Raw genomic sequence first — 22,251 nt, forward strand, 5'->3', positions numbered from 1 at the left:
ATCACACACATGAATCTATGTGCAGTGAAGAAAACACCCACCTAGAGCAGCACCTACCTGGACGATATGAAGTTCCATTGACATTGCAGGCACATAGTGTTGTAGTAAACATGGATGCTGTGGGTTTGACTGGTATGGTAGAGGTTGAACCAGTAGTGTAGACAGTTGTAAAGCCTGGAAGTGTCTGTGTTATTGGGCCAATAGATGTAGTACCTATCGCTGTTGTTCCTGTAGTTTCAGTGGAAGTTGTTGTGTTCAAAACAGAAGGCATTGTTATTTCAGTTGTTGTTTGGGGCCTTCCTGTGACTACACCTGCAGTGGTTTTTGATGGTGTTTTAGTTGTACCAACAGAAGGTTTGGATGTGACCACTGTTGTTTCTGGACTTTTTGTAGTGACCCCTGGCAATGAGGTTGTAGTTTCAACAACAGCTGTGGTGGAGGTTGTGACTGGCCCAGTGGTGACTTTCGGTGACTTTGTTGTTTCAACCTTTGTTGTTGTTTCCTCTGATATGGTTGTTTCTTCACGTTTGGTAGTGGTTCCCTTTGTGGTTGTTGAGAGTATTTCAGTAGTACGTGTACTAACAGAAGGTTTGGATGTGACAACTGTTGTTTCTGGACTTTTTGTCGTGACCCCTGGCAATGAGGTTGTAGTTTCAACAACAGCTGTGGTGGAGGTTGTGACTGGGCCAGTGGTGACTTCTTTAGGTGGCTTTGTTGTTTCAACCTTTACGGTTGTTTCCTCTGATGTGGTTGTTTCTCCACGTTTGGTGGTGGTTCTCTTTGTGGTTGTTGATGGTATTTCAGTAGTACTTGTACCAACAGAAGGCTTGGATGTGACAACTGTTGTTTCTAGACTCTTTGTCGTGACTCCTGGCAATGAGGTTGAAGTTTCAACAACAGCTGTGGTGGAGGTTTTGACTGGACCAGTGGTTACTTTCAGTGGCTTTGTTGTCTCAACCTTTACGGTTGTTTCCTCTGATGTGGTTGTTTCTCCACGTTTAGTGGTGGTTCCCTTTGTGGATGTTGATGGTATTTCAGTAGTACTTGTACCAACAGAAGGTTTGGATGTGACCACTGTTGTTTCTGGACCTTTTGTCGTGACTCCTGGCAATGAGGTTGTAGTTTCAACAACAGCTGTGGTGGAGGTTGTGACTGGGCCAGTGGTGACTTCCTTAGGTGGCTTTGTTGTCTCAGCCTTTACGGTTGTTTCCTCTGATATGGTTGTTTTTCCAGGTTTAGTGGTGGTTCCCTTTGTGGTAGTTGATGGTATTTCAGTAGTACTTGTACCAACAGAAGGTTTGGATGTGACCACTGTTGTTTCTGGACTTTTTGTCGTGACCCCTGGCAATGAGGTTGTAGTTTCAACAACAGCTGTGGTGGAGGTTGTGACTGGGCCAGTGGTTACTTTTGGTGGCTTTGTTGTTTCAACCTTTATTGTTGTTTCCTCTGATGTGGTTGTTTCTCCATGTTTGGTGGTGGTTCCCTTTGTGGTAGTTGATGGTATTTCAGTAGTACTTGTACCAACAGAAGGCTTGGATGTGACAACTGTTTCTGGACTTGATGTAGTGACCCCTGGCAATGAGGTTGTAGTTTCAACAACAGCTGTGGTGGAGGTTGTGACTGGGCCAGTGGTTACTTTTGGTGGCTTTGTTGTTTCAACCTTTATTGTTGTTTCCTCTGATGTGGTTGTTTCTCCACGTTTGGTGGTGGTTCCCTTTGTGATTGTTGATGGTATTTCAGTAGTACTTGTACTAAAAGAAGGTTTGGATGTGGCAACTGTTGTTTCTGGACTTTTTGTCGTGACCCCTGGAAGTGAGGTTGTAGTTTCAACAACAGCTGTGGTGGAGGTTGTGACTGGGCCAGTGGTGACTTCCTTAGGTGGTTTTGTTGTCTCAACCATAAAAGTTGTTTCCTCTGATATGGTTGTTTCTCCACGTTTGGTGGTGGTTCCCTGTGTGGTTGTTGATGGTACTTCAGTAGTACTTGTACCAACAGAAGGTTTGGATGTGACAACTGTTGTTTCTAGACTCTTTGTCGTGACCCCTGGCAATGAGGTTGTAGTTTCAACAACAGCTGTGGTGGAGGTTGTGACTGGGCCAGTGGTGACTTCCTTAAGTGGTTTTGTTGTCTCAACCATAAAAGTTGTTTCCTCTGATATGGTTGTTTCTCCACGTTTGGTGGTGGTTCCCTTTGTGGTTGTTGATGGTACTTCAGTAGTACTTGTACCAACAGAAGGTTTGGATGTGACAACTGTTGTTTCTAGACTCTTTGTCGTGACCCCTGGCAATGAGGTTGTAGTTTCAACAACAGCTGTGGTGGAGGTTGTGACTGGACCAGTGGTTACTTTCGGTGGCTTTGTTGTCTCAACCTTTACGGTTGTTTCCTCTGATATGGTTGTTTCTCCATGTTTAGTGGTGGTTCCCTTTGTGGTAGTTGATGGTATTTCAGTCGTACTTGTACCAACAGAAGGTTTGGATGTGACCACTGTTGTTTCTGGACTTTTTGTCGTGACCCCTGGCAATGAGGTTGTAGTTTCAACAACAGCTGTGGTGGAGGTTGTGACTGGGCCAGTGGTGACTTCTTTAGGTGGTTTTGTTGTCTCAACCGTCACAGTTGTTTCCTCTGATGTGGTTGTTTCTCCATGTTTGGTGGTGGTTCCCTTTGTGGTTGTTGATGGTATTTCAGTAGTACTTGTACCAACAGAAGGCTTGGATGTGACAACTGTTTCTGGACTTGTTGTAGTGACCCCTGGCAATGAGGTTGTAGTTTCAACAACAGCTGTGGTGGAGGTTTTGACTGGGCCAGTGGTTACTTTTGGTGGCTTTGTTGTTTCAACCTTTATTGTTGTTTCCTCTGATGTGGTTGTTTCTCCACGTTTGGTGGTGGTTCCCTTTGTAGTTGTTGATGGTACTTTAGTAGTACTTGTACGAACAGAAGGTTTGGATGTGACCACTGTTGTTTCTGGGCTTTTTGTAGTGACCCCTGGCAATGAGGTTGTAGTTTCAACAACAGCTGTGGTGGAGGTTGTGACTGGGCCAGTGGTGACTTCTTTAGGTGGTTTTGTTGTCTCAACCGTCACAGTTGTTTCCTCTGATATGGTAGTTTCTCCACGTTTGGTGGTGGTTCCCTTTGTGGTTGTTGATGGTATTTCAGTAGTACTTGTACCAACAGAAGGTTTGGATGTGACCACTGTTGTTTCTGGACCTTTTGTCGTGACTCCTGGCAATGAGGTTGTAGTTTCAACAACAGCTGTGGTGGAGGTTGTGACTGGGCCAGTGGTGACTTCCTTAGGTGGTTTTGTTGTCTCAACCGTCACAGTTGTTTCCTCTGATATGGTAGTTTCTCCACGTTTGGTGGTGGTTCCCTTTGTAGTTGTTGATGGTACTGTAGTAGTACTTGTACGAACAGAAGGTTTGGATATGACCACTGTTGTTTCTGAACCTTTTGTAGTGACCCCTGGCAATGAGGTTGTAGTTTCAACAACAGCTGTGGTGGAGGTTGTGACTGGGCCAGTGGTGACTTCTTTAGGTGGTTTTGTTGTCTCAACCGTCACAGTTGTTTCCTCTGATATGGTAGTTTCTCCACGTTTGGTGGTGGTTCCCTTTGTGGTTGTTGATGGTACTTCAGTAGTACTTGTACCAACAGAAGGTTTGGATGTGACAACTGTTGTTTCTGGACTTTTTGTTGTGACCCCTGGAAGTGAGGTTGTAGTTTCAACAACCGCTGTGGTGGAGGTTGTGACTGGACCAGTGGTTACTTTCGGTGGCTTTGTTGTCTCAACCTTTACGGTTGTTTCCTCTGATGTGGTTGTTTCTCCACGTTTGGTGGTGGTTCCCTTTGTGGATGTTGATGGTATTTCAGTAGTACTTGTACCAACAGAAGGTTTGGATGTGACCACTGTTGTTTCTGGACCTTTTGTCGTGACTCCTGGCAATGAGGTTGTAGTTTCAACAACAGCTGTGGTGGAGGTTGTGACTGGGCCAGAGGTGACTTCCTTAGGTGGTTTTGTTGTCTCAACCGTCACAGTTGTTTCCTCTGATATGGTAGTTTCTCCACGTTTGGTGGTGGTTCCCTTTGTAGTTGTTGATGGTACTGTAGTAGTACTTGTACGAACAGAAGGTTTGGATGTGACCACTGTTGTTTCTGGACTTTTTGTAGTGACCCCTGGCAATGAGGTTGTAGTTTCAACAACAGCTGTGGTGGAGGTTGTGACTGGGCCAGTGGTGACTTCTTTAGGTGGTTTTGTTGTCTCAACCGTCACAGTTGTTTCCTCTGATATGGTAGTTTCTCCATGTTTGGTGGTGGTTCCCTTTGTGGTTGTTGATGGTACTTCAGTAGTACTTGTACCAACAGAAGGCTTGGATGTGACCACTGTTTCTGGACTTGTTGTAGTGACCCCTGGCAATGAGGTTGTAGTTTCAACAACAGCTGTGGTGGAGGTTGTGACTGGGCCAGTGGTTACTTTTTGTGACTTTGTTGTCTCAACCTTTACGGTTGTTTCCTCTGATGTGGTTGTTTCTTCACGTTTGGTGGTGGTTTCCTTTGTGGATGTTGATGGTATTTCAGTAGTACTTGTACCAACAGAAGGTTTGGATGTGACCACTGTTGTTTCTGGGCTTTTTGTAGTGACCCCTGGCAATGAGGTTGTAGTTTCAACAACAGCTGTGGTGGAGGTTGTGACTGGGCCAGTGGTGACTTCCTTAGGTGGTTTTGTTGTCTCAACCGTCACAGTTGTTTCCTCTGATATGGTAGTTTCTCCACGTTTGGTGGTGGTTCCCTTTGTAGTTGTTGATGGTACTGTAGTAGTACTTGTACGAACAGAAGGTTTGGATGTGACCACTGTTGTTTCTGAACCTTTTGTAGTGACCCCTGGCAATGAGGTTGTAGTTTCAACAACAGCTGTGGTGGAGGTTGTGACTGGGCCAGTGGTGACTTCTTTAGGTGGTTTTGTTGTCTCAACCGTCACAGTTGTTTCCTCTGATATGGTAGTTTCTCCACGTTTGGTGGTGGTTCCCTTTGTGGTTGTTGATGGTACTTCAGTAGTACTTGTACCAACAGAAGGTTTGGATGTGACAACTGTTGTTTCTGGACTTTTTGTTGTGACCCCTGGAAGTGAGGTTGTAGTTTCAACAACCGCTGTGGTGGAGGTTGTGACTGGACCAGTGGTTACTTTCGGTGGCTTTGTTGTCTCAACCTTTACGGTTGTTTCCTCTGATGTGGTTGTTTCTCCACGTTTGGTGGTGGTTCCCTTTGTGGATGTTGATGGTATTTCAGTAGTACTTGTACCAACAGAAGGTTTGGATGTGACCACTGTTGTTTCTGGACCTTTTGTCGTGACTCCTGGCAATGAGGTTGTAGTTTCAACAACAGCTGTGGTGGAGGTTGTGACTGGCCCAGTGGTGACTTCTTTAGGTGGTTTTGTTGTCTCAACCGTCACAGTTGTTTCCTCTGATATGGTAGTTTCTCCACGTTTGGTGGTGGTTCCCTTTGTGGTTGTTGATGGTATTTCAGTAGTACTTGTACCAACAGAAGGCTTGGATGTGACAACTGTTTCTGGACTTGTTGTAGTGACCCCTGGCAATGAGGTTGTAGTTTCAACAACAGCTGTGGTGGAGGTTGTGACTGGGCCAGTGGTTACTTTTGGTGGCTTTGTTGTTTCAACCTTTATTGTTGTTTCCTCTGATGTGGTTGTTTCTCCACGTTTGGTGGTGGTTCCCTTTGTGGTTGTTGATGGTACTTCAGTAGTACTTGTACCAACAGAAGGCTTGGATGTGACAACTGTTGTTTCTAGACTCTTTGTCGTGACCCCTGGCAATGAGGTTGTAGTTTCAACAACAGCTGTGGTGGAGGTTGTGACTGGGCCAGTGGTGACTACTTTAGGTGGTTTTGTTGTCTCAACCGTCACAGTTGTTTCCTCTGATATGGTACTTTCTCCACGTTTGGTGGTGGTTCCCTTTGTGGTTGTTGATGGTATTTCAGTAGTACTTGTACCAACAGAAGGTTTGGATGTGAGCACTGTTGTTTCTGGACCTTTTGTCGTGACTCCTGGCAATGAGGTTGTAGTTTCAACAACAGCTGTGGTGGAGGTTGTGACTGGGCCAGAGGTGACTTCCTTAGGTGGTTTTGTTGTCTCAACCGTCACAGTTGTTTCCTCTGATATGGTAGTTTCTCCACGTTTGGTGGTGGTTCCCTTTGTAGTTGTTGATGGTACTGTAGTAGTACTTGTACCAACAGAAGGTTTGGATGTGACCACTGTTGTTTCTGGACTTTTTGTAGTGACCCCTGGCAATGAGGTTGTAGTTTCAACAACAGCTGTGGTGGAGGTTGTGACTGGGCCAGTGGTAACTTCTTTAGGTGGTTTTGTTGTCTCAACCGTCACAGTTGTTTCCTCTGATATGGTAGTTTCTCCACGTTTGGTGGTGGTTCCCTTTGTGGTTGTTGATGGTACTTCAGTAGTACTTGTACCAACAGAAGGCTTGGATGTGACCACTGTTTCTGGACTTGTTGTAGTGACCCCTGGCAATGAGGTTGTAGTTTCAACAACAGCTGTGGTGGAGGTTGTGACTGGGCCAGTGGTTACTTTTGGTGGCTTTGTTGTCTCAACCTTTACGGTTGTTTCCTCTGATGTGGTTGTTTCTTCACGTTTGGTGGTGGTTCTCTTTGTGGGTGTTGATGGTATTTCAGTAGTACTTGTACCAACAGAAGGTTTGGATGTGACCACTGTTGTTTCTGGACCTTTTGTCGTGACTCCTGGCAATGAGGTTGTAGTTTCAACAACAGCTGTGGTGGAGGTTGTGACTGGGCCAGAGGTGACTTCCTTAGGTGGTTTTGTTGTCTCAACCGTCACAGTTGTTTCCTCTGATATGGTAGTTTCTCCACGTTTGGTGGTGGTTCCCTTTGTAGTTGTTGATGGTACTGTAGTAGTACTTGTACGAACAGAAGGTTTGGATGTGACCACTGTTGTTTCTGGACTTTTTGTAGTGACCCCTGGCAATGAGGTTGTAGTTTCAACAACAGCTGTGGTGGAGGTTGTGACTGGACCAGTGGTGACTTCTTTAGGTGGTTTTGTTGTCTCAACCGTCACAGTTGTTTCCTCTGATATGGTAGTTTCTCCACGTTTGGTGGTGGTTCCCTTTGTGGTTGTTGATGGTACTTCAGTAGTACTTGTACCAACAGAAGGCTTGGATGTGACAACTGTTTCTGGACTTGTTGTAGTGACCCCTGGCAATGAGGTTGTAGTTTCAACAACAGCTGTGGTGGAGGTTGTGACTGGGCCAGTGGTTACTTTAGGTGGCTTTGTTGTCTCAACCTTTACGGTTGTTTCCTCTGATGTGGTTGTTTCTTCACGTTTGGTGGTGGTTCTCTTTGTGGGTGTTGATGGTATTTCAGTAGTACTTGTACCAACAGAAGGTTTGGATGTGACCACTGTTGTTTCTGGACCTTTTGTCGTGACTCCTGGCAATGAGGTTGTAGTTTCAACAACAGCTGTGGTGGAGGTTGTGACTGGGCCAGAGGTGACTTCCTTAGGTGGTTTTGTTGTCTCAACCGTCACAGTTGTTTCCTCTGATATGGTAGTTTCTCCACGTTTGGTGGTGGTTCCCTTTGTAGTTGTTGATTGTACTGTAGTAGTACTTGTACGAACAGAAGGTTTGGATGTGACCACTGTTGTTTCTGGACTTTTTGTAGTGACCCCTGGCAATGAGGTTGTAGTTTCAACAACAGCTGTGGTGGAGGTTGTGACTGGACCAGTGGTGACTTCTTTAGGTGGTTTTGTTGTCTCAACCGTCACAGTTGTTTCCTCTGATATGGTAGTTTCTCCACGTTTGGTGGTGGTTCCCTTTGTGGTTGTTGATGGTACTTCAGTAGTACTTGTACCAACAGAAGGCTTGGATGTGACAACTGTTTCTGGACTTGTTGTAGTGACCCCTGGCAATGAGGTTGTAGTTTCAACAACAGCTGTGGTGGAGGTTGTGACTGGGCCAGTGGTTACTTTAGGTGGCTTTGTTGTCTCAACCTTTACGGTTGTTTCCTCTGATGTGGTTGTTTCTTCACGTTTGGTGGTGGTTCCCTTTGTGGATGTTGATGGTATTTCAGTAGTACTTGTACCAACAGAAGGTTTGGATGTGACCACTGTTGTTTCTGGACTTTTTGTCGTGACCCCTGGAAGTGAGGTTGTAGTTTCAACAACAGCTGTGGTGGAGGTTGTGACTGGGCCAGTGGTGACTTCTTTAGGTGGCTTTGTTGTCTCAACCTTTACGGTTGTTTCCTCTGATGTGGTTGTTTCTTCACGTTTGGTGGTGGTTCCCTTTGTGGATGTTGATGGTATTTCAGTAGTACTTGTACCAACAGAAGGTTTGGATGTGACCACTGTTGTTTCTGGACTTTTTGTCGTGACCCCTGGAAGTGAGGTTGTAGTTTCAACAACAGCTGTGGTGGAGGTTGTGACTGGGCCAGTGGTGACTTCTTTAGGTGGCTTTGTTGTCTCAGCCTTTACGGTTGTTTCCTCTGATATGGTTGTTTCTCCAGGTTTAGTGATGGTTCCCTTTGTGGTAGTTGATGGTATTTCAGTAGTACTTGTAGCAACAGAAGGCTTGGATGTGACCACTGTTTCTGGACTTGTTGTAGTGACCCCTGGCAATGAGGTTGTAGTTTCAACAACAGCTGTGGTGGAGGTTGTGACTGGGCCAGTGGTTACTTTTGGTGGCTTTGTTGTCTCAACCTTTATTGTTGTTTCCTCTGATGTGGTTGTTTCTCCACGTTTGGTGGTGGTTCCCTTTGTGGTTGTTGATGGTACTTCAGTAGTACTTGTACCAACAGAAGGTTTGGATGTGACAACTGTTGTTTCTAGACTCTTTGTCGTGACCCCTGGCAATGAGGTTGTAGTTTCAACAACAGCTGTGGTGGAGGTTGTGACTGGACCAGTGGTTACTTTCGGTGGCTTTGTTGTCTCAACCTTTACGGTTGTTTCCTCTGATGTGGTTGTTTCTTCACGTTTGGTGGTGGTTCCCTTTGTGGATGTTGATGGTATTTCAGTAGTACTTGTACCAACAGAAGGTTTGGATGTGACCACTGTTGTTTCTGGACCTTTTGTCGTGACTCCTGGCAATGAGGTTGTAGTTTCAACAACAGCTGTGGTGGAGGTTGTGACTGGGCCAGAGGTGACTTCCTTAGGTGGTTTTGTTGTCTCAACCGTCACAGTTGTTTCCTCTGATATGGTAGTTTCTCCACGTTTGGTGGTGGTTCCCTTTGTAGTTGTTGATGGTACTGTAGTAGTACTTGTACGAACAGAAGGTTTGGATGTGACCACTGTTGTTTCTGGACTTTTTGTAGTGACCCCTGGCAATGAGGTTGTAGTTTCAACAACAGCTGTGGTGGAGGTTGTGACTGGGCCAGTGGTGACTTCTTTAGGTGGTTTTGTTGTCTCAACCGTCACAGTTGTTTCCTCTGATATGGTAGTTTCTCCACGTTTGGTGGTGGTTCCCTTTGTGGTTGTTGATGGTACTTCAGTAGTACTTGTACCAACAGAAGGCTTGGATGTGACAACTGTTTCTTTACTTGTTGTAGTGACCCCTGGCAATGAGGTTGTAGTTTCAACAACAGCTGTGGTGGAGGTTATGACTGGGCCAGTGGTGACTTCTTTAGGTGGCTTTGTTGTCTCAACCTTTACGGTTGTTCCCTCTGATGTGGTTGTTTCTCCACGTTTGGTGGTGGTTCCCTTTGTGGATGTTGATGGTATTTCAGTAGTACTTGTACCAACAGAAGGTTTGGATGTGACCACTGTTGTTTCTGGACCTTTTGTCGTGACTCCTGGCAATGAGGTTGTAGTTTCAACAACAGCTGTGGTGGAGGTTGTGACTGGGCCAGTAGTGACTTCCTTAGGTGGTTTTGTTGTCTCAACCGTCACAGTTGTTTCCTCTAATATGGTTGTTTCTCCACGTTTGGTGGTGGTTCCCTTTTTAGTTGTCGATGGTATTTCAGTAGTACTTGTACCAACAGAAGGTTTGGATGTGACCACTGTTGTTTCTGGACCTTTTGTCGTGACTCCTGGCAATGAGGTTGTAGTTTCAACAACAGCTGTGGTGGAGGTTGTGACTGGGCCAGTGGTTACTTTTGGTGGCTTTGTTGTTTCAACCTTTATTGTTGTTTCCTCTGATGTGGTTGTTTCTTTACGTTTGGTGGTGGTTCCCTCTGTGGTTGTTGATGGTACTTCAGTAGTACCTGTGCGAACAGAAGGTTTGGATGTGACAACTGTTGTTTCTGGACTTTTTGTAGTGACCCCTGGCAATGAGGTTGTAGTTTCAACAACAGCTGTGGTGGAGGTTGTGACTGGGCCAGTGGTGACTTCTTTAGGTGGTTTTGTTGTCTCAACCGTCACAGTTGTTTCCTCTGATATGGTAGTTTCTCCACGTTTGGTGGTGGTTCCCTTTGTGGTTGTTGATTGTACTTCAGTAGTACTTGTACCAACAGAAGGCTTGGATGTGACAACTGTTTCTGGACTTGTTGTAGTGACCCCTGGCAATGAGGTTGTAGTTTCAACAACAGCTGTGGTGGAGGTTGTGAGTGGACCAGTGGTTACTTTCGGTGACTTTGTTGTCTCAACCTTTATTGTTGTTTCCTCTGATGTGGTTGTTTCTCCACGTTTGGTCGTGGTTCCCTCTGTGGTTGTTGTAGTAAACATGGATGCTGTGGGTTTGACTGGTATGGTAGAGGTTGAACCAGTAGTGTAGACAGTTGTAAAGCCTGGAAGTGTCTGTGTTATTGGGCCAATAGATGTAGTACCTATCGCTGTTGTTCCTGTAGTTTCAGTGGAAGTTGTTGTGTTCAAAACAGAAGGCATTGTTATTTCAGTTGTTGTTTGGGGCCTTCCTGTGACTACACCTGCAGTGTTTTTTGATGTTGTTTTAGTTGTACCAATAGAAGGTTTGGATGTGACCACTGTTGTTTCTGGACTTTTTGTCGTGACCCCTTGCAATGAGGTTGTAGTTTCAACAACAGCTGTGGTGGAGGTTGTGACTGGCCCAGTGGTTACTTTCGGTGACTTTGTTGTTTCAACCTTTGTTGTTGTTTCCTCTGATATGGTTGTTTCTTCACGTTTGGTGGTGGTTCCCTTTGTGGTTGTTGATGGTATTTCAGTAGTACTTGTACGAACAGAAGGTTTGGATGTGACAACTGTTGTTTCTAGACTTTTTGTCGTGACCCCTGGCAATGAGGTTGTAGTTTCAACAACAGCTGTGGTGGAGGTTGTGAGTGGGCCAGTGGTGATTTCTTTAGGTGGCTTTGTTGTCTCAGCCTTTACGGTTGTTTCCTCTGATATGGTAGTTTCTCCAGGTTTAGTGGTGGTTCCCTTTGTGGTAGTTGATGGTATTTCAGTAGTACTTGTACTAACAGAAGGTTTGGATGTGACAACTGTTGTTTCTAGACTTTTTGTCGTGACCCCTGGCAATGAGGTTGTAGTTTCAAGAACAGCTGTGGTGGAGGTTATGAGTGGGCCAGTGGTTACTTTTGGTGGCTTTGTTGTTTCAACCTTTATTGTTGTTTCCTCTGATGTGGTTGTTTCTACATGTTTGGTGGTGGTTGATGTAGGTGTGGTAGCAACTGGTAAAATTAAAAAAAATCCATTTGTAAAGAAAAGTATATCATTAACAATTACATACACATTTCTTTTCCATTAAAATGTCGTAATTTTTCTTTGAAAAATATATAATTTGCATTTTGATTTAGTTATCGAGAATTCTAAAGCAGTATCTGGGCTCATGCTATGTAGATTTTTTCTTACCTGAAGTTGTTATTACAGCTGTGCTGAATGTAAAGGGGGATGTTGTAGGGCCAGGAGTGGTGGTGGTTAAGCATGGGTACATGTTCCTGGTTACGGTACCATTGGCCTCACATTTAGCTACAATGCAGTGTCCCAGTCCATCCGTGGTGTTGTAGATAGTAGCCCCATATTTGTAGGTTTTCCCATTAATAAAGCATGTACAAGCTGCAGATGGAGAGTATTTCATCATTTTAACCTTGTTATGTGTTATCATATATGTGTATATATATATATATATATATATATATATATATATATTTGTGTGTGTGTGTGTGTGTGTGCGTGTTTTTGTGTGTGTATGTGTGTGTGTGTGTTTGTGTATGCATGTGTGTGCATACAGTATGTACACTTTGTTAATATCAGTGTATACATGTACTTACAGTTCACATTGTAGTTGCACCTTATTCCAGAGACTGTACAGGAGCTTTGAAATAGAAGGAAATGGTTGTTATATCAATGTACTTTGGTATTGTATACAGAAAATTGGTTTGAAATGTAAACATACACCAAGGACATGCCTTTCAGTAAAATTATATCATACCACAACATTGCCTCATTATCTCAATAATTAACATGGATGTAATATTTCGCTGCTGTCCACAATCATAATTAGATCTTATGAGCCCTGGCTTTATATGACTCTTTCCCTCTCGATGTGCATGACCACAAATTTTGAGCCAGTTTATCAAAACACAGATCAAAATTTGGACTTAAAAGCAACTTTTTATTATATCTACAAAATAGGAGACCAATACATTGCAGGCAATTTTAAGTGAATTAATTGGTGATTTTCACTTTTGGATGAGTTTAATATGTTGTTTTATGTTACTGTCTCCTAGCCGATCAAATCATTCTAAAACTAACCATAAAAATTCCCTTTCAACAAGCTATTTTCCACCTATCCATATCAAAGTTGTAGCAGATGTATAAAAAAAATAATCATCAAAGTATTATTTAATTTCTACTGGATCAGAGACTAGACTTTTCATGGGGGGTTTGTATGCAATCTATTGATGCATAATTTTCTCACTGTTTTAACCCAAAGACAAGAAGCTTATTTGCCATGTGTTCACTGAAATAGTATTTCTGACAAACGCTGTCCTCCTCAATAAATTATCTCCAGTTACAAAAGATTATCTTCAATAGAAACACTGTATTTCTTTTTAAGATGCTCCAGCAGTTGACATTTTCACTGGCCTGGTATTGTTTAAATAGGAGGCAAAACAAGAAGGGAAGTTTCTAATAAAGCCCTTAACAACAATCCAAACAAGCATAGGATCACCTACATCTTGATAATTCCTGTAGTTAGAAATACAGCAAATGATTCTTGAGTGTATTCTGTTCAAAGAGGAAAAGCAAGTGTAGTCTTTAATCCATGGATTATGAAATCACCATATGTCAAAATCATCAATAAATGTATTTAGGGATTTGGATGCCAGCTGCTAAGAACAAGAAGGATCTTGTGTAAACCTATCTCATCCTTAAACTTACATCTGCATGCTTGTCATGGCCTGACAAAGGAAACAATTTATTTGTTGATAAAAAAAAGACTTTTCAAAAGAAGAAGGGCATAGACTGACACAAAACCTTATTGTACATGGGACAGGGTTTTTCCTGGATTTTTTTGAGACAAAGGTGACAAAGGCTGGAGAATGTGCGTAGTGCAGCATACATGGTTTGTGTGCACACCTTTAGAGTGTCGTGCACTTAAGTGAAAAAAACACGATTTGATAGATGAAAGTGTCCATAGAAATATAAATTGTCTACCAAGATGGAACAAAAAGATGAAAAATAAAGGTTATGACAAATGAGAGTGTTGATTTTGTAGGCCTGGGACAATATGCTTATCTCCTGATTTAGCACTATCACAATACTTGGTGCCGATTCGATTCAGAATCTGTTCTCCATTCAAAACTTATTCTCAATTGAATAAATATAAAAGGGAGCACTATTTTCAGTCTCTTGCGCCAGTAAACTGTGTGCCAAACCACTGACTGGTGTCCTTACAACACCTAAATACAACATGAAACATAACTGGCAGATAACATAAATGACTCTGTTGTTATTAGCGTCATGTTTCCAGCAGTGGAGAGCAGCCTCTCTGCTGCACCATCAGCTCCGGGGAAAGCGATCATTGTACAAGACACTAAGCGGGTGCAGGGTTTTTGAGGTGAAACAGACTGAGCACAGTTATTTTCTTCAGAGTTGGTTTAAGTGCAGTGCAAATGTGGTAGATGCATCATTGCTTACTGTGTGCTAAGTCATTACTGTGAAGAGGAATCTTCTGTATGAGACATACCAAGTGTAACAGTTGTTTGATGGAACCTTATCTCCGATGCTGTAATGGGTGCCTTTGTCATCATAGCAGCCACATTGGCCCCAGGCGACACACTTCATGGTGTCTTCATCGAAGTATGGCTGGGTTGGAGGACACTGTGGATAGCAGCCTGCAACATCGTTATAACATTTTGATTTACCTCAGTAGAAATACAAGTACAGCAGCCTCTTGAATCCATTAAACATAGACACTGCAGCAATTCAGAGAAACAGTGCCCATCCTTAGGATTCTAAAACCTTATTTTGTTTGCGATAATAATTGCAGAGTGTAACTGTCCTTAACAGCCCATTTGTATGCAGACTGGAACAGTTAGCGTTTTGCTTTAGGCATGATCTCTTTCTATTTAGCCTGCCAACACACTAATAAGTATTGATGCAAAATAGAAAACGACATAAAGAGAGAGAGAGAGAGACAGAGTGACAAAGAAAAGAGAGCACAAAAGAGAAAGACACAGTGAGAATAAAGGCTAAACTAAACAAACTGTTGGGTCTGTATTTCATTGTTGATACTAAATAAAATAAATATAAGGTTCATACAGATATGACTGCAGTACTGAGTATGATGGCTCTGACACATCTAAAAACTGGATCAAGAGCACATCTGATTGACATGCACTGTTATCACTGTTTATATGAACAGGGGAAAGGTTAATCAGTCAGTTAACTTAAGTTCCACTCAAAGCTTTGATTTGGCCACACACACAGGTTCCACAAGTCAAGAGTAATGAGATACCAAAAGATCAGTCTACTGTACCTTCCAGGGAAGTGATGAGATTGGAACAGTTTCCTGATGGATTCCTACATGTCTTCATGCAGTCAGCTCCACAAGGCTTGTAGTGCCACTCACAGCCATCAGGGGAGTTATAGTAGTCACAGAAAATAGCTGCAAAAGACAGAGACAAAAAAACATCCTAGCTGTTGTTACAAAACTCATGGTGCTACAATTTCTGATTTTGATTTAGCACCTGAGTTCCCCTAAATTCTTAAATTTCCTCCCCTGTCCTCTGTCCCTCCATAGCTCATGTTTTCCTGGTGTGATTGGAGCAAAAACTTACGGCACAGCTTTGGAGTTCTCCATTTAACACACGCTCCAGCTTCATTACAAGCTTTGGCATAGGCAGCCACAGCAGTGCAGAGACATTCACAGTCCCCACCGGTGTCACAAGCACAAGAGTCTCTCACACAAGAATCAAAGTATGGCCCTGGGTCAACCTTGAACAGACAATAACATACTGTCAATGAAAGCTGAGGGTAACAAAATGTTGCAGTAGTAGTTGTAGCAGCAGTAGCATTGGTAGCAGTAGTAGTAATCACATTGGCTGTACTATCAGTAGTAATAGTAGAGATATTGATGGTGGTGCTATCACCTAACTGTGAATATCCTGTCCAAAAATTTAACAGTCGTAGTTGTTACGATATTTCCTCTTTTAGCTCTCTTTTTCTCGTTCCTCTTTATTTTTATTCTATTTTTTGTCAGTAGTCGGTTAGTAAATTTGCTGAAATATAATAAATTAAAAGCAGTGAAGTATTTTCTGACCACTGCGTTTCTGGCAGGGTTTTGATGAGGTTTTTACTAGCAACTGTTTTTTCTGGACTGGGTTGCAGTCCTAGGTGCTGATATATTCTGAAAATTCCAATAAATATGCATACACGGGTGCATTTATTACAAATAATTAAATAATAGTCTCAAATTGCCGCCACTGACATGACATTATAAATATAAAGATAAAATGAGTTGTATTTTCCATCTTATGTCACGTTTATTATGGCATTGTATCCCTGTTTTTAATGCTCATTTTATGTCTATTTCTCTCTCATCTTATTTCTCTTATTTCATCCTCTTTTTATGTCTATGTAATGTCTTTCTTGTAAAGCACTTTGAGCTGCATTTCTTGTATGAAAGGTGCTATATGAATAAAGTTTATTATTATTATTGTTATTATTACTTTATTGTTATTATTATATTTTTCTCTGGACCAACATTTTGTTGGAACAGATGGATGTGGAGACCACCAAACAGACCATCATATTGATCAACATCACTGCCCTCAGCCCTGGCCAGTAGTGGTCAGGCAATCAACACACATGAATGAGCGCTTGAAATAATGAATGAAAATTGAAAATGACGATGAAATACAGTATATCTTATTTCCTAAATACCATTGTAGTTAAAGTGATATTGCTTGTGTGTATCATCTCTGTGTGTATCCATGTAAGTATGTTTGTTATCACTATAGATACCTGTGAATGACAGCTCGTGAAGGTGACGCTGGTGATGATGCTACACTGTTTCTGGGACCAGGCTGCTCGGTAGCGGTTGGAGGCACAGGGATCATCGATGAGTTGAGCACTGGGGCAACTGGATGAAACCTTCCAACTATTGCCAAATTGTAAAACATCTGCTACTGTCTCCTGGGAGCGTGTGGTGAAGTCATTCTTACTGTTACCATCATAGTTTCCACACAGACCACAGACTTGACCCTGAGGGAGAAACCCAATGACAGTATTCACTGCTATATGATAGGACTGATACAGAGTAAGGCACCAGTTTGTTGTTGTTACCAAAACGCTGCTGACTACAAAATACATCAGACTACTGTAGCATAACACAAGATAGATTTAAACAAAATACTAAATGAGGAATGTAACTTTAAACTACAAGTCAAATTGGTATATTCTGATAAGAAGCCAGACTGAAAGGAACTGGCTTAACAAATAGTCATGCTTTGTGCAAAGGCTAGATGTCAATCAAGATATGCAGAATAAAGTGTTTACCTGGAACTTTGGACTGAGTTTAATGAAAAGACTGGTCTTCTGGTCCCACATGAGCACAAGTCCTGGCTTGATTGTCACCACCAGATAAATACCCATCTTGTGTACCTGAGCAGGGAACACCTGGCTGCTGCCCTTCACCACCTGGAAGTTCTCATCTTTAAGCTGGAATTCATTATCCTGTGGGTATCAACATTAGATAAACATGCATTTTATTACTGCACCAGTTAAGTGAGGTGGAACAAGTACTCACTTGCTCACATTTTTACAACTATACAGTGTATCAGTACCTTGAGTCTGGGAATCACAACTATGAAGTCTTTCACATAATTATCACACAACAATTACAAGGTATTTTTCTATAGTTTTCTCCTGAAAAGCTACTTGCTATTGTGAAAAGGAACTTTAGTCCCCTTATAACTGGAGAGAAACTGGCCCCTTCTTCAGAAAGATACAAATTGATTGCATAGCAATATGATGGCTGAATTTCATGAGCTGCATCATTGAATGTAAATGTTCACAAAGGCTGGACATGTGCAGGATATATTTAGTATATTGTGGGTATCGGCATCATCGCGTGACTATGGGATGAAATTTTATTATTACAGGTCTTACAGTGAACCTTATACCTCCCATTATGGTACCAAATAAAGCAAATAATCCTAGCCCAACTTTACCATGTTAATATCAACATTAGCTTGTGTTTGAGACAGGACATGGGCACAGTGTGTAAGTGTGTAAGTGTGTTGTGTTTACCCCAACAAAGATCTTGATGGTCTTGGAACAGGTGGTTCCTGTGCTTCCACATGGAACATTCTCACTTATAATTCTGAAGCTCCCATTGCCCTGACCAGTGCCACAGTAGTCCTGATTAAGGCACATACACAGACACAGAATACAATTAATGGACATCATCCTTAAAATGAACATCCTTAAAGACCCCCTCCAGCTTGGAATAATTGTTTCTGAATTGGTTTTTACTCAAAAAAAATTCAATTTCCTCATTTAAATCCTCAACATATCATTTACTCCTTAAGGATTACAACTTTAACCACTGTACATCTGTCCATTTTTCTCTTAAATATGAACATGACCTGCCACTTTACCTGGAGGAGTGTGTATTCACATTGTCCACTGAAGTCAAATCTCTTATCATCAAATGTGACATAGTGACCATCGCCATAGATCCCACAAACCTCATCACACACGTTGGTGGTACATGTGAACTTCCTGCCGCTGCAATAGCTGGGGAGACACAAATTTTCAATCATGTAAACCTTGCTAAAAAAAACCCTATTTAATTCTAAACCTTTTTGCATTTTTACTTTTTTTTTTTCAAAGGTGATGAGGAGCTCCAAAAGACAGACAAGCTACACAGGGGCTGGGATGTCAGTACAGTATGTTTGCCCTCAGCAGAGTGAACTTTCCTGAACAGTGTCCTGGAGTCACAGCAAATCCAACAACTTTTTGATGTATGGGAACATCAAAAATGAAACCCATCTACTTGTGCCTTGCTGAAATTAAGAATTGGATGCTCAAAAAACTTCTGCATTGGAATGACTCAAAATCAGTAATAAGGATAACCACTCCCTCTGGCCCCAGTACCAGCATCATGAACAGTCTCTCATCTAGTCTGAGTGCCTCATCTAACAATATTTTTAAAAAGTGGCCTGAAACCTCTGTGTATTTTTTGATTCACAGTTGTCTTTTGATGATTAGTGACTAAAGTGGTGCAGTCCCACTTAGTCCAACTGAGACATTTAACTAAGATTAGGTCATTCCTCTCATCTAGAAAAGGTCATCCATGCTTTTATATCCTCCAACTTGACTACTGCAAAGCGTTTTATTCAGATCTAAGTAGGCGAAACATCCAAAGACTATAATTTTCACACTATAGTTTGTTTGCTTTTTGCTTTGGTTTAGTTTGGTTTCACATGGCAAAATTTCAAGCAAACCAAAATGTTTCAACAAAAGCCACATGGGAGCTGTCACTCTGTTCATTGGTCAGAAAGCTTGTGGGGTTGGCAGGGAGAGAAAGGAGTTTGCATATAACCGACACTTGCGACACCAACACACACTCACACACACACACACACACACACTCCAGTGTACAGTATAACCGACACTTGCATTTACCAACACACACGGCTTCTTTCTCTCTCTCTCTCTCTATCTCTCTCTGTAAAACCCCCCACTGCCATGGTTACACTGCCATTCTGATGGAAACACACGTTACGCGAAGAAGACGTTGGCTGAAGAAGAGAAGGGAGCACATATTGAGCACATACTGCACAGTGCAGCTGGCTACAGGAGCTGGTTTAATCCAAAAAATGCACAGTGCTTTCTGCAGTCGGGTGGGATCTAGGTTGGATCACGTTCATACCACAAATGAACTGTATTAGAGTTCATTTGTAACTGGATCAAGACCACCTCTTCATAATGTAATATGTTTCACTGAGACCTCAACAAAGTAGATCAAAGTTGCTGGTGACCGTCTGTTTGAACACATAGCGTGTTTAATATCTGAATCATTGTGTAGGACAACCTCTGTAAAAGAAATATTAAGTGTCTGAATTTTCATGCAGGTATACGTGTTGTATAAAGCACTGTACAAACCAGGTGTTGCAGCCCACAGTCAGTGTCTGTCCAGGCTGGTAGACCTGTCCATTGTGTAGACATGGACAGATGGTCTCATTGATACAGCCTCCTGTTCCATCTGACACCAGGCCATCAGGGCACATGCAGCCTGATGTACAGCCAGTACTGATCTGTATCCATACAAATGAAGGGGGAAGAGAGGGAGTGAGTCAAACAGAGCCATTGTATGTATATCTAAGTGTTTGATTTCTGTGAGTGTGTGCGTGGTGGAGCTGTCACTTACACAAGCCATGTCCAGAGTGCTGCAGCTCTTCTGACACTCAGTCCCAGACATCCCAGGCTGAGCAGTGGCACAGTCAAAGTAAACCATGGGGCCAATGCATGTTGGTAAGGCTGGGTAATCAATAACATATTCAAATTTAGAGAAGCCTTATTAGCATGATATGGATCATGTTAAAATTCCAGATGTCATGTGCATAATTCATTCTGCAATTTAACATGAATTTCTTCAGTTTGGAAAATGCATAATCCAGAAGAGAATTGTTTCTTTTTTCTGTGGCTCTGAGCATTTCTTGGCCACTCAACAGGCCTCTAATATCAAACAGATTGTCAATGGGACATGTGCATTTTAAGGTATTTAAAGGTTCAGTGTGTAGGATTTAGTAGCATCTAGTGGTGAGGCTGCAGATTGCAACCAACTGAATACCCCACCACCTCCACCACCAAGCATGTAGGAGAACCTACAAGACTTGTGAAAAACGTGAAAAACCCTCTCTAGAGCCATTGTTTGGCCATTGTTTGGCTCTAGAGAGGCAGTGCAACATGGCGGGCTCCATGGAAGAAGAACCACTCCCTATTAGGGATGTGCAGAGAGCCCAGTATTTGTATCTGCTGTTCAGGCAGGGAAATTATTTGTATTTGTATTTGAATAAAAGTGGAAATAGGTGTAAAAATCCTGTTTTTGTTTTTAATACACTTCTAATTTTAGGATATTAAAGTGTTTATCAATAACCTATTTTGCAAAGGAGGTCTCCACAACTTGAACTCAGGTCTCCCAGACCATGGACAACTGCACTGACTACTCTGCTTAAGATCAGCTCTGCTACACACACAGACCTGCAGCTATGTATATGCTCATGACACAGAGACAGACAGAACAGCATATAAGAGGACAGAGACAAAGAAATATTTCTTAAAATTTTGTACTAAATAAATATTTGTAAAAATCCACTATTATCCAGTACATATAGTGGATTGTAAAAATCCACTATATGTACTTTTTGAATACCGTATTTGGATTCAGCTCCACCCCTACTCCCTATGTACATATAAAGTACCCATTTGTAAGGTAATGAAAACACAACAATTCTTATTTTCAGGCAATTATACAGTAATTAAAACATACTTATGAATATTTTATTCCATTTCTGCCAAGTCTGTTCCACTAGATGCCACTAAATTCTACACACTGCACCTTTAACAATTAATTGACAAATTGAATTCAGTAGTTAAGCACAAAAGCAAACATGTAAAACTCATATTGTTAATGTAAATTACAGGGATTTGAATGTGTCCGTATACGGAAACCTACATTTTAGTTGTGTCCCTCCTGAGCAGCTGAGAACTCCTTGTCTGCAGATACTGTGAGAGCAGGTATGAGAAGATATGAGAAACAGAAATGACATTTCTGTAGTTTTTAACTGTTCGATTGGATTGCCATTAAATTTTCTCATTTTGGTGATTCCCTGTCTTTTCATTTAGCACCATCCACAGATTGACATATTTGGTTCAAAGTAAAATGTCTAGACATTAGTATTTCCCACATGATGAATTTTAATAACTTTGGTGAACCCTGTCTATCTAGCGCTATCATACAATCCAATTTTAACTTATACTTTGGTTTATGACCAAATACCAGCAAAACTATGACATTCCCATCGGCCTCAGCTGTATGTTTTCTTTAGTGCAAATTAGCAAATGTTAGCATGCTAATATTCTAAACTGGGATGATGATGGTAAGTTACTCTAGTATACTCTACGAATCATCAGCATGTTTTTTTGTCATTGTGAGCATGTTGCCATGCTAACATTTCTCTTCCTGAGACATGTAACTCCCTGTTGTCTACCTAATGCCTTATATCTGTTTTCCCCAACTTTATTTGAGTGTCTGAATTTGAGGAGTAAAATTTATGCTCTGAAGTGCCCTAAAATGGAACAAAAAAATCCTGTCCATAATCTCAGTTTCCTTCTCACTATGTCTCTTGGCAACTCTTGACAACACTGCACTCTGTACCATGTGATGCCGTCTTTGCTGACAGCCTGTCCAGCAGGAATAATGGTGTCTTCATCATAGCAGGGACAGCTTGCACTGGCCACACACTGGCGGTCCTCGTTCATGTAGGTTCCCTCGGCACAGCCACAGCCATCCACTGTGGTGAAGCTAGCCTGGCAGGAGAAGTCAACCTGGCTGAGGGAACGGCAGGTACGACCACAGGAGGTCATGTTGTAGTCATACACTGTTTCCGTTGGACAAGATGTACTGAATTTGCCTGTTGGTGGAGACAAGAGTTGAGTTTGAGCATGTTAGCAAATCTTTATGTTGGATAATTGTTTGTTGTTGCAGATAAGCAATAGAAAAGGATCCAGGGGTGCAACTGCACCTGGTTCTGCAGGTCTCAGGGTCAGAGGGTGCAACCATTAACATTAATTTATTAATATAATATTGATTT

The 22,251-nt window shown here is 42.1% G+C and overlaps 1 protein-coding gene across 1 annotated transcript in view; it reads right to left on the minus strand.

Moving 5' to 3' along the window:
- LOC137189240 (mucin-2-like) overlaps positions 1 to 22,251 on the minus strand; it is a 49,047-nt gene that overhangs the window by 21,289 nt on the left and 5,507 nt on the right. Inside the window, exons 9-22 of the mRNA XM_067598992.1 lie at positions 21,816 to 22,071; positions 21,114 to 21,163; positions 19,806 to 19,915; positions 19,541 to 19,692; positions 18,031 to 18,169; positions 17,681 to 17,791; positions 16,928 to 17,104; positions 16,394 to 16,633; positions 15,208 to 15,364; positions 14,907 to 15,035; positions 14,115 to 14,262; positions 12,196 to 12,239; positions 11,777 to 11,980; positions 58 to 10,695 (exon numbers count right to left, since the gene is read on the minus strand). Coding sequence (XP_067455093.1) covers positions 58 to 10,695; positions 11,777 to 11,980; positions 12,196 to 12,239; positions 14,115 to 14,262; positions 14,907 to 15,035; positions 15,208 to 15,364; positions 16,394 to 16,633; positions 16,928 to 17,104; positions 17,681 to 17,791; positions 18,031 to 18,169; positions 19,541 to 19,692; positions 19,806 to 19,915; positions 21,114 to 21,163; positions 21,816 to 22,071 — 12,555 coding nt within the window. The remainder of the gene's footprint in view (positions 1 to 57; positions 10,696 to 11,776; positions 11,981 to 12,195; positions 12,240 to 14,114; positions 14,263 to 14,906; positions 15,036 to 15,207; positions 15,365 to 16,393; positions 16,634 to 16,927; positions 17,105 to 17,680; positions 17,792 to 18,030; positions 18,170 to 19,540; positions 19,693 to 19,805; positions 19,916 to 21,113; positions 21,164 to 21,815; positions 22,072 to 22,251) is intronic.

This window comes from Thunnus thynnus, chromosome 1 (genome assembly GCF_963924715.1).
Source record: "Thunnus thynnus chromosome 1, fThuThy2.1, whole genome shotgun sequence".
NCBI classification, from domain to species: domain Eukaryota; kingdom Metazoa; phylum Chordata; class Actinopteri; order Scombriformes; family Scombridae; genus Thunnus; species Thunnus thynnus.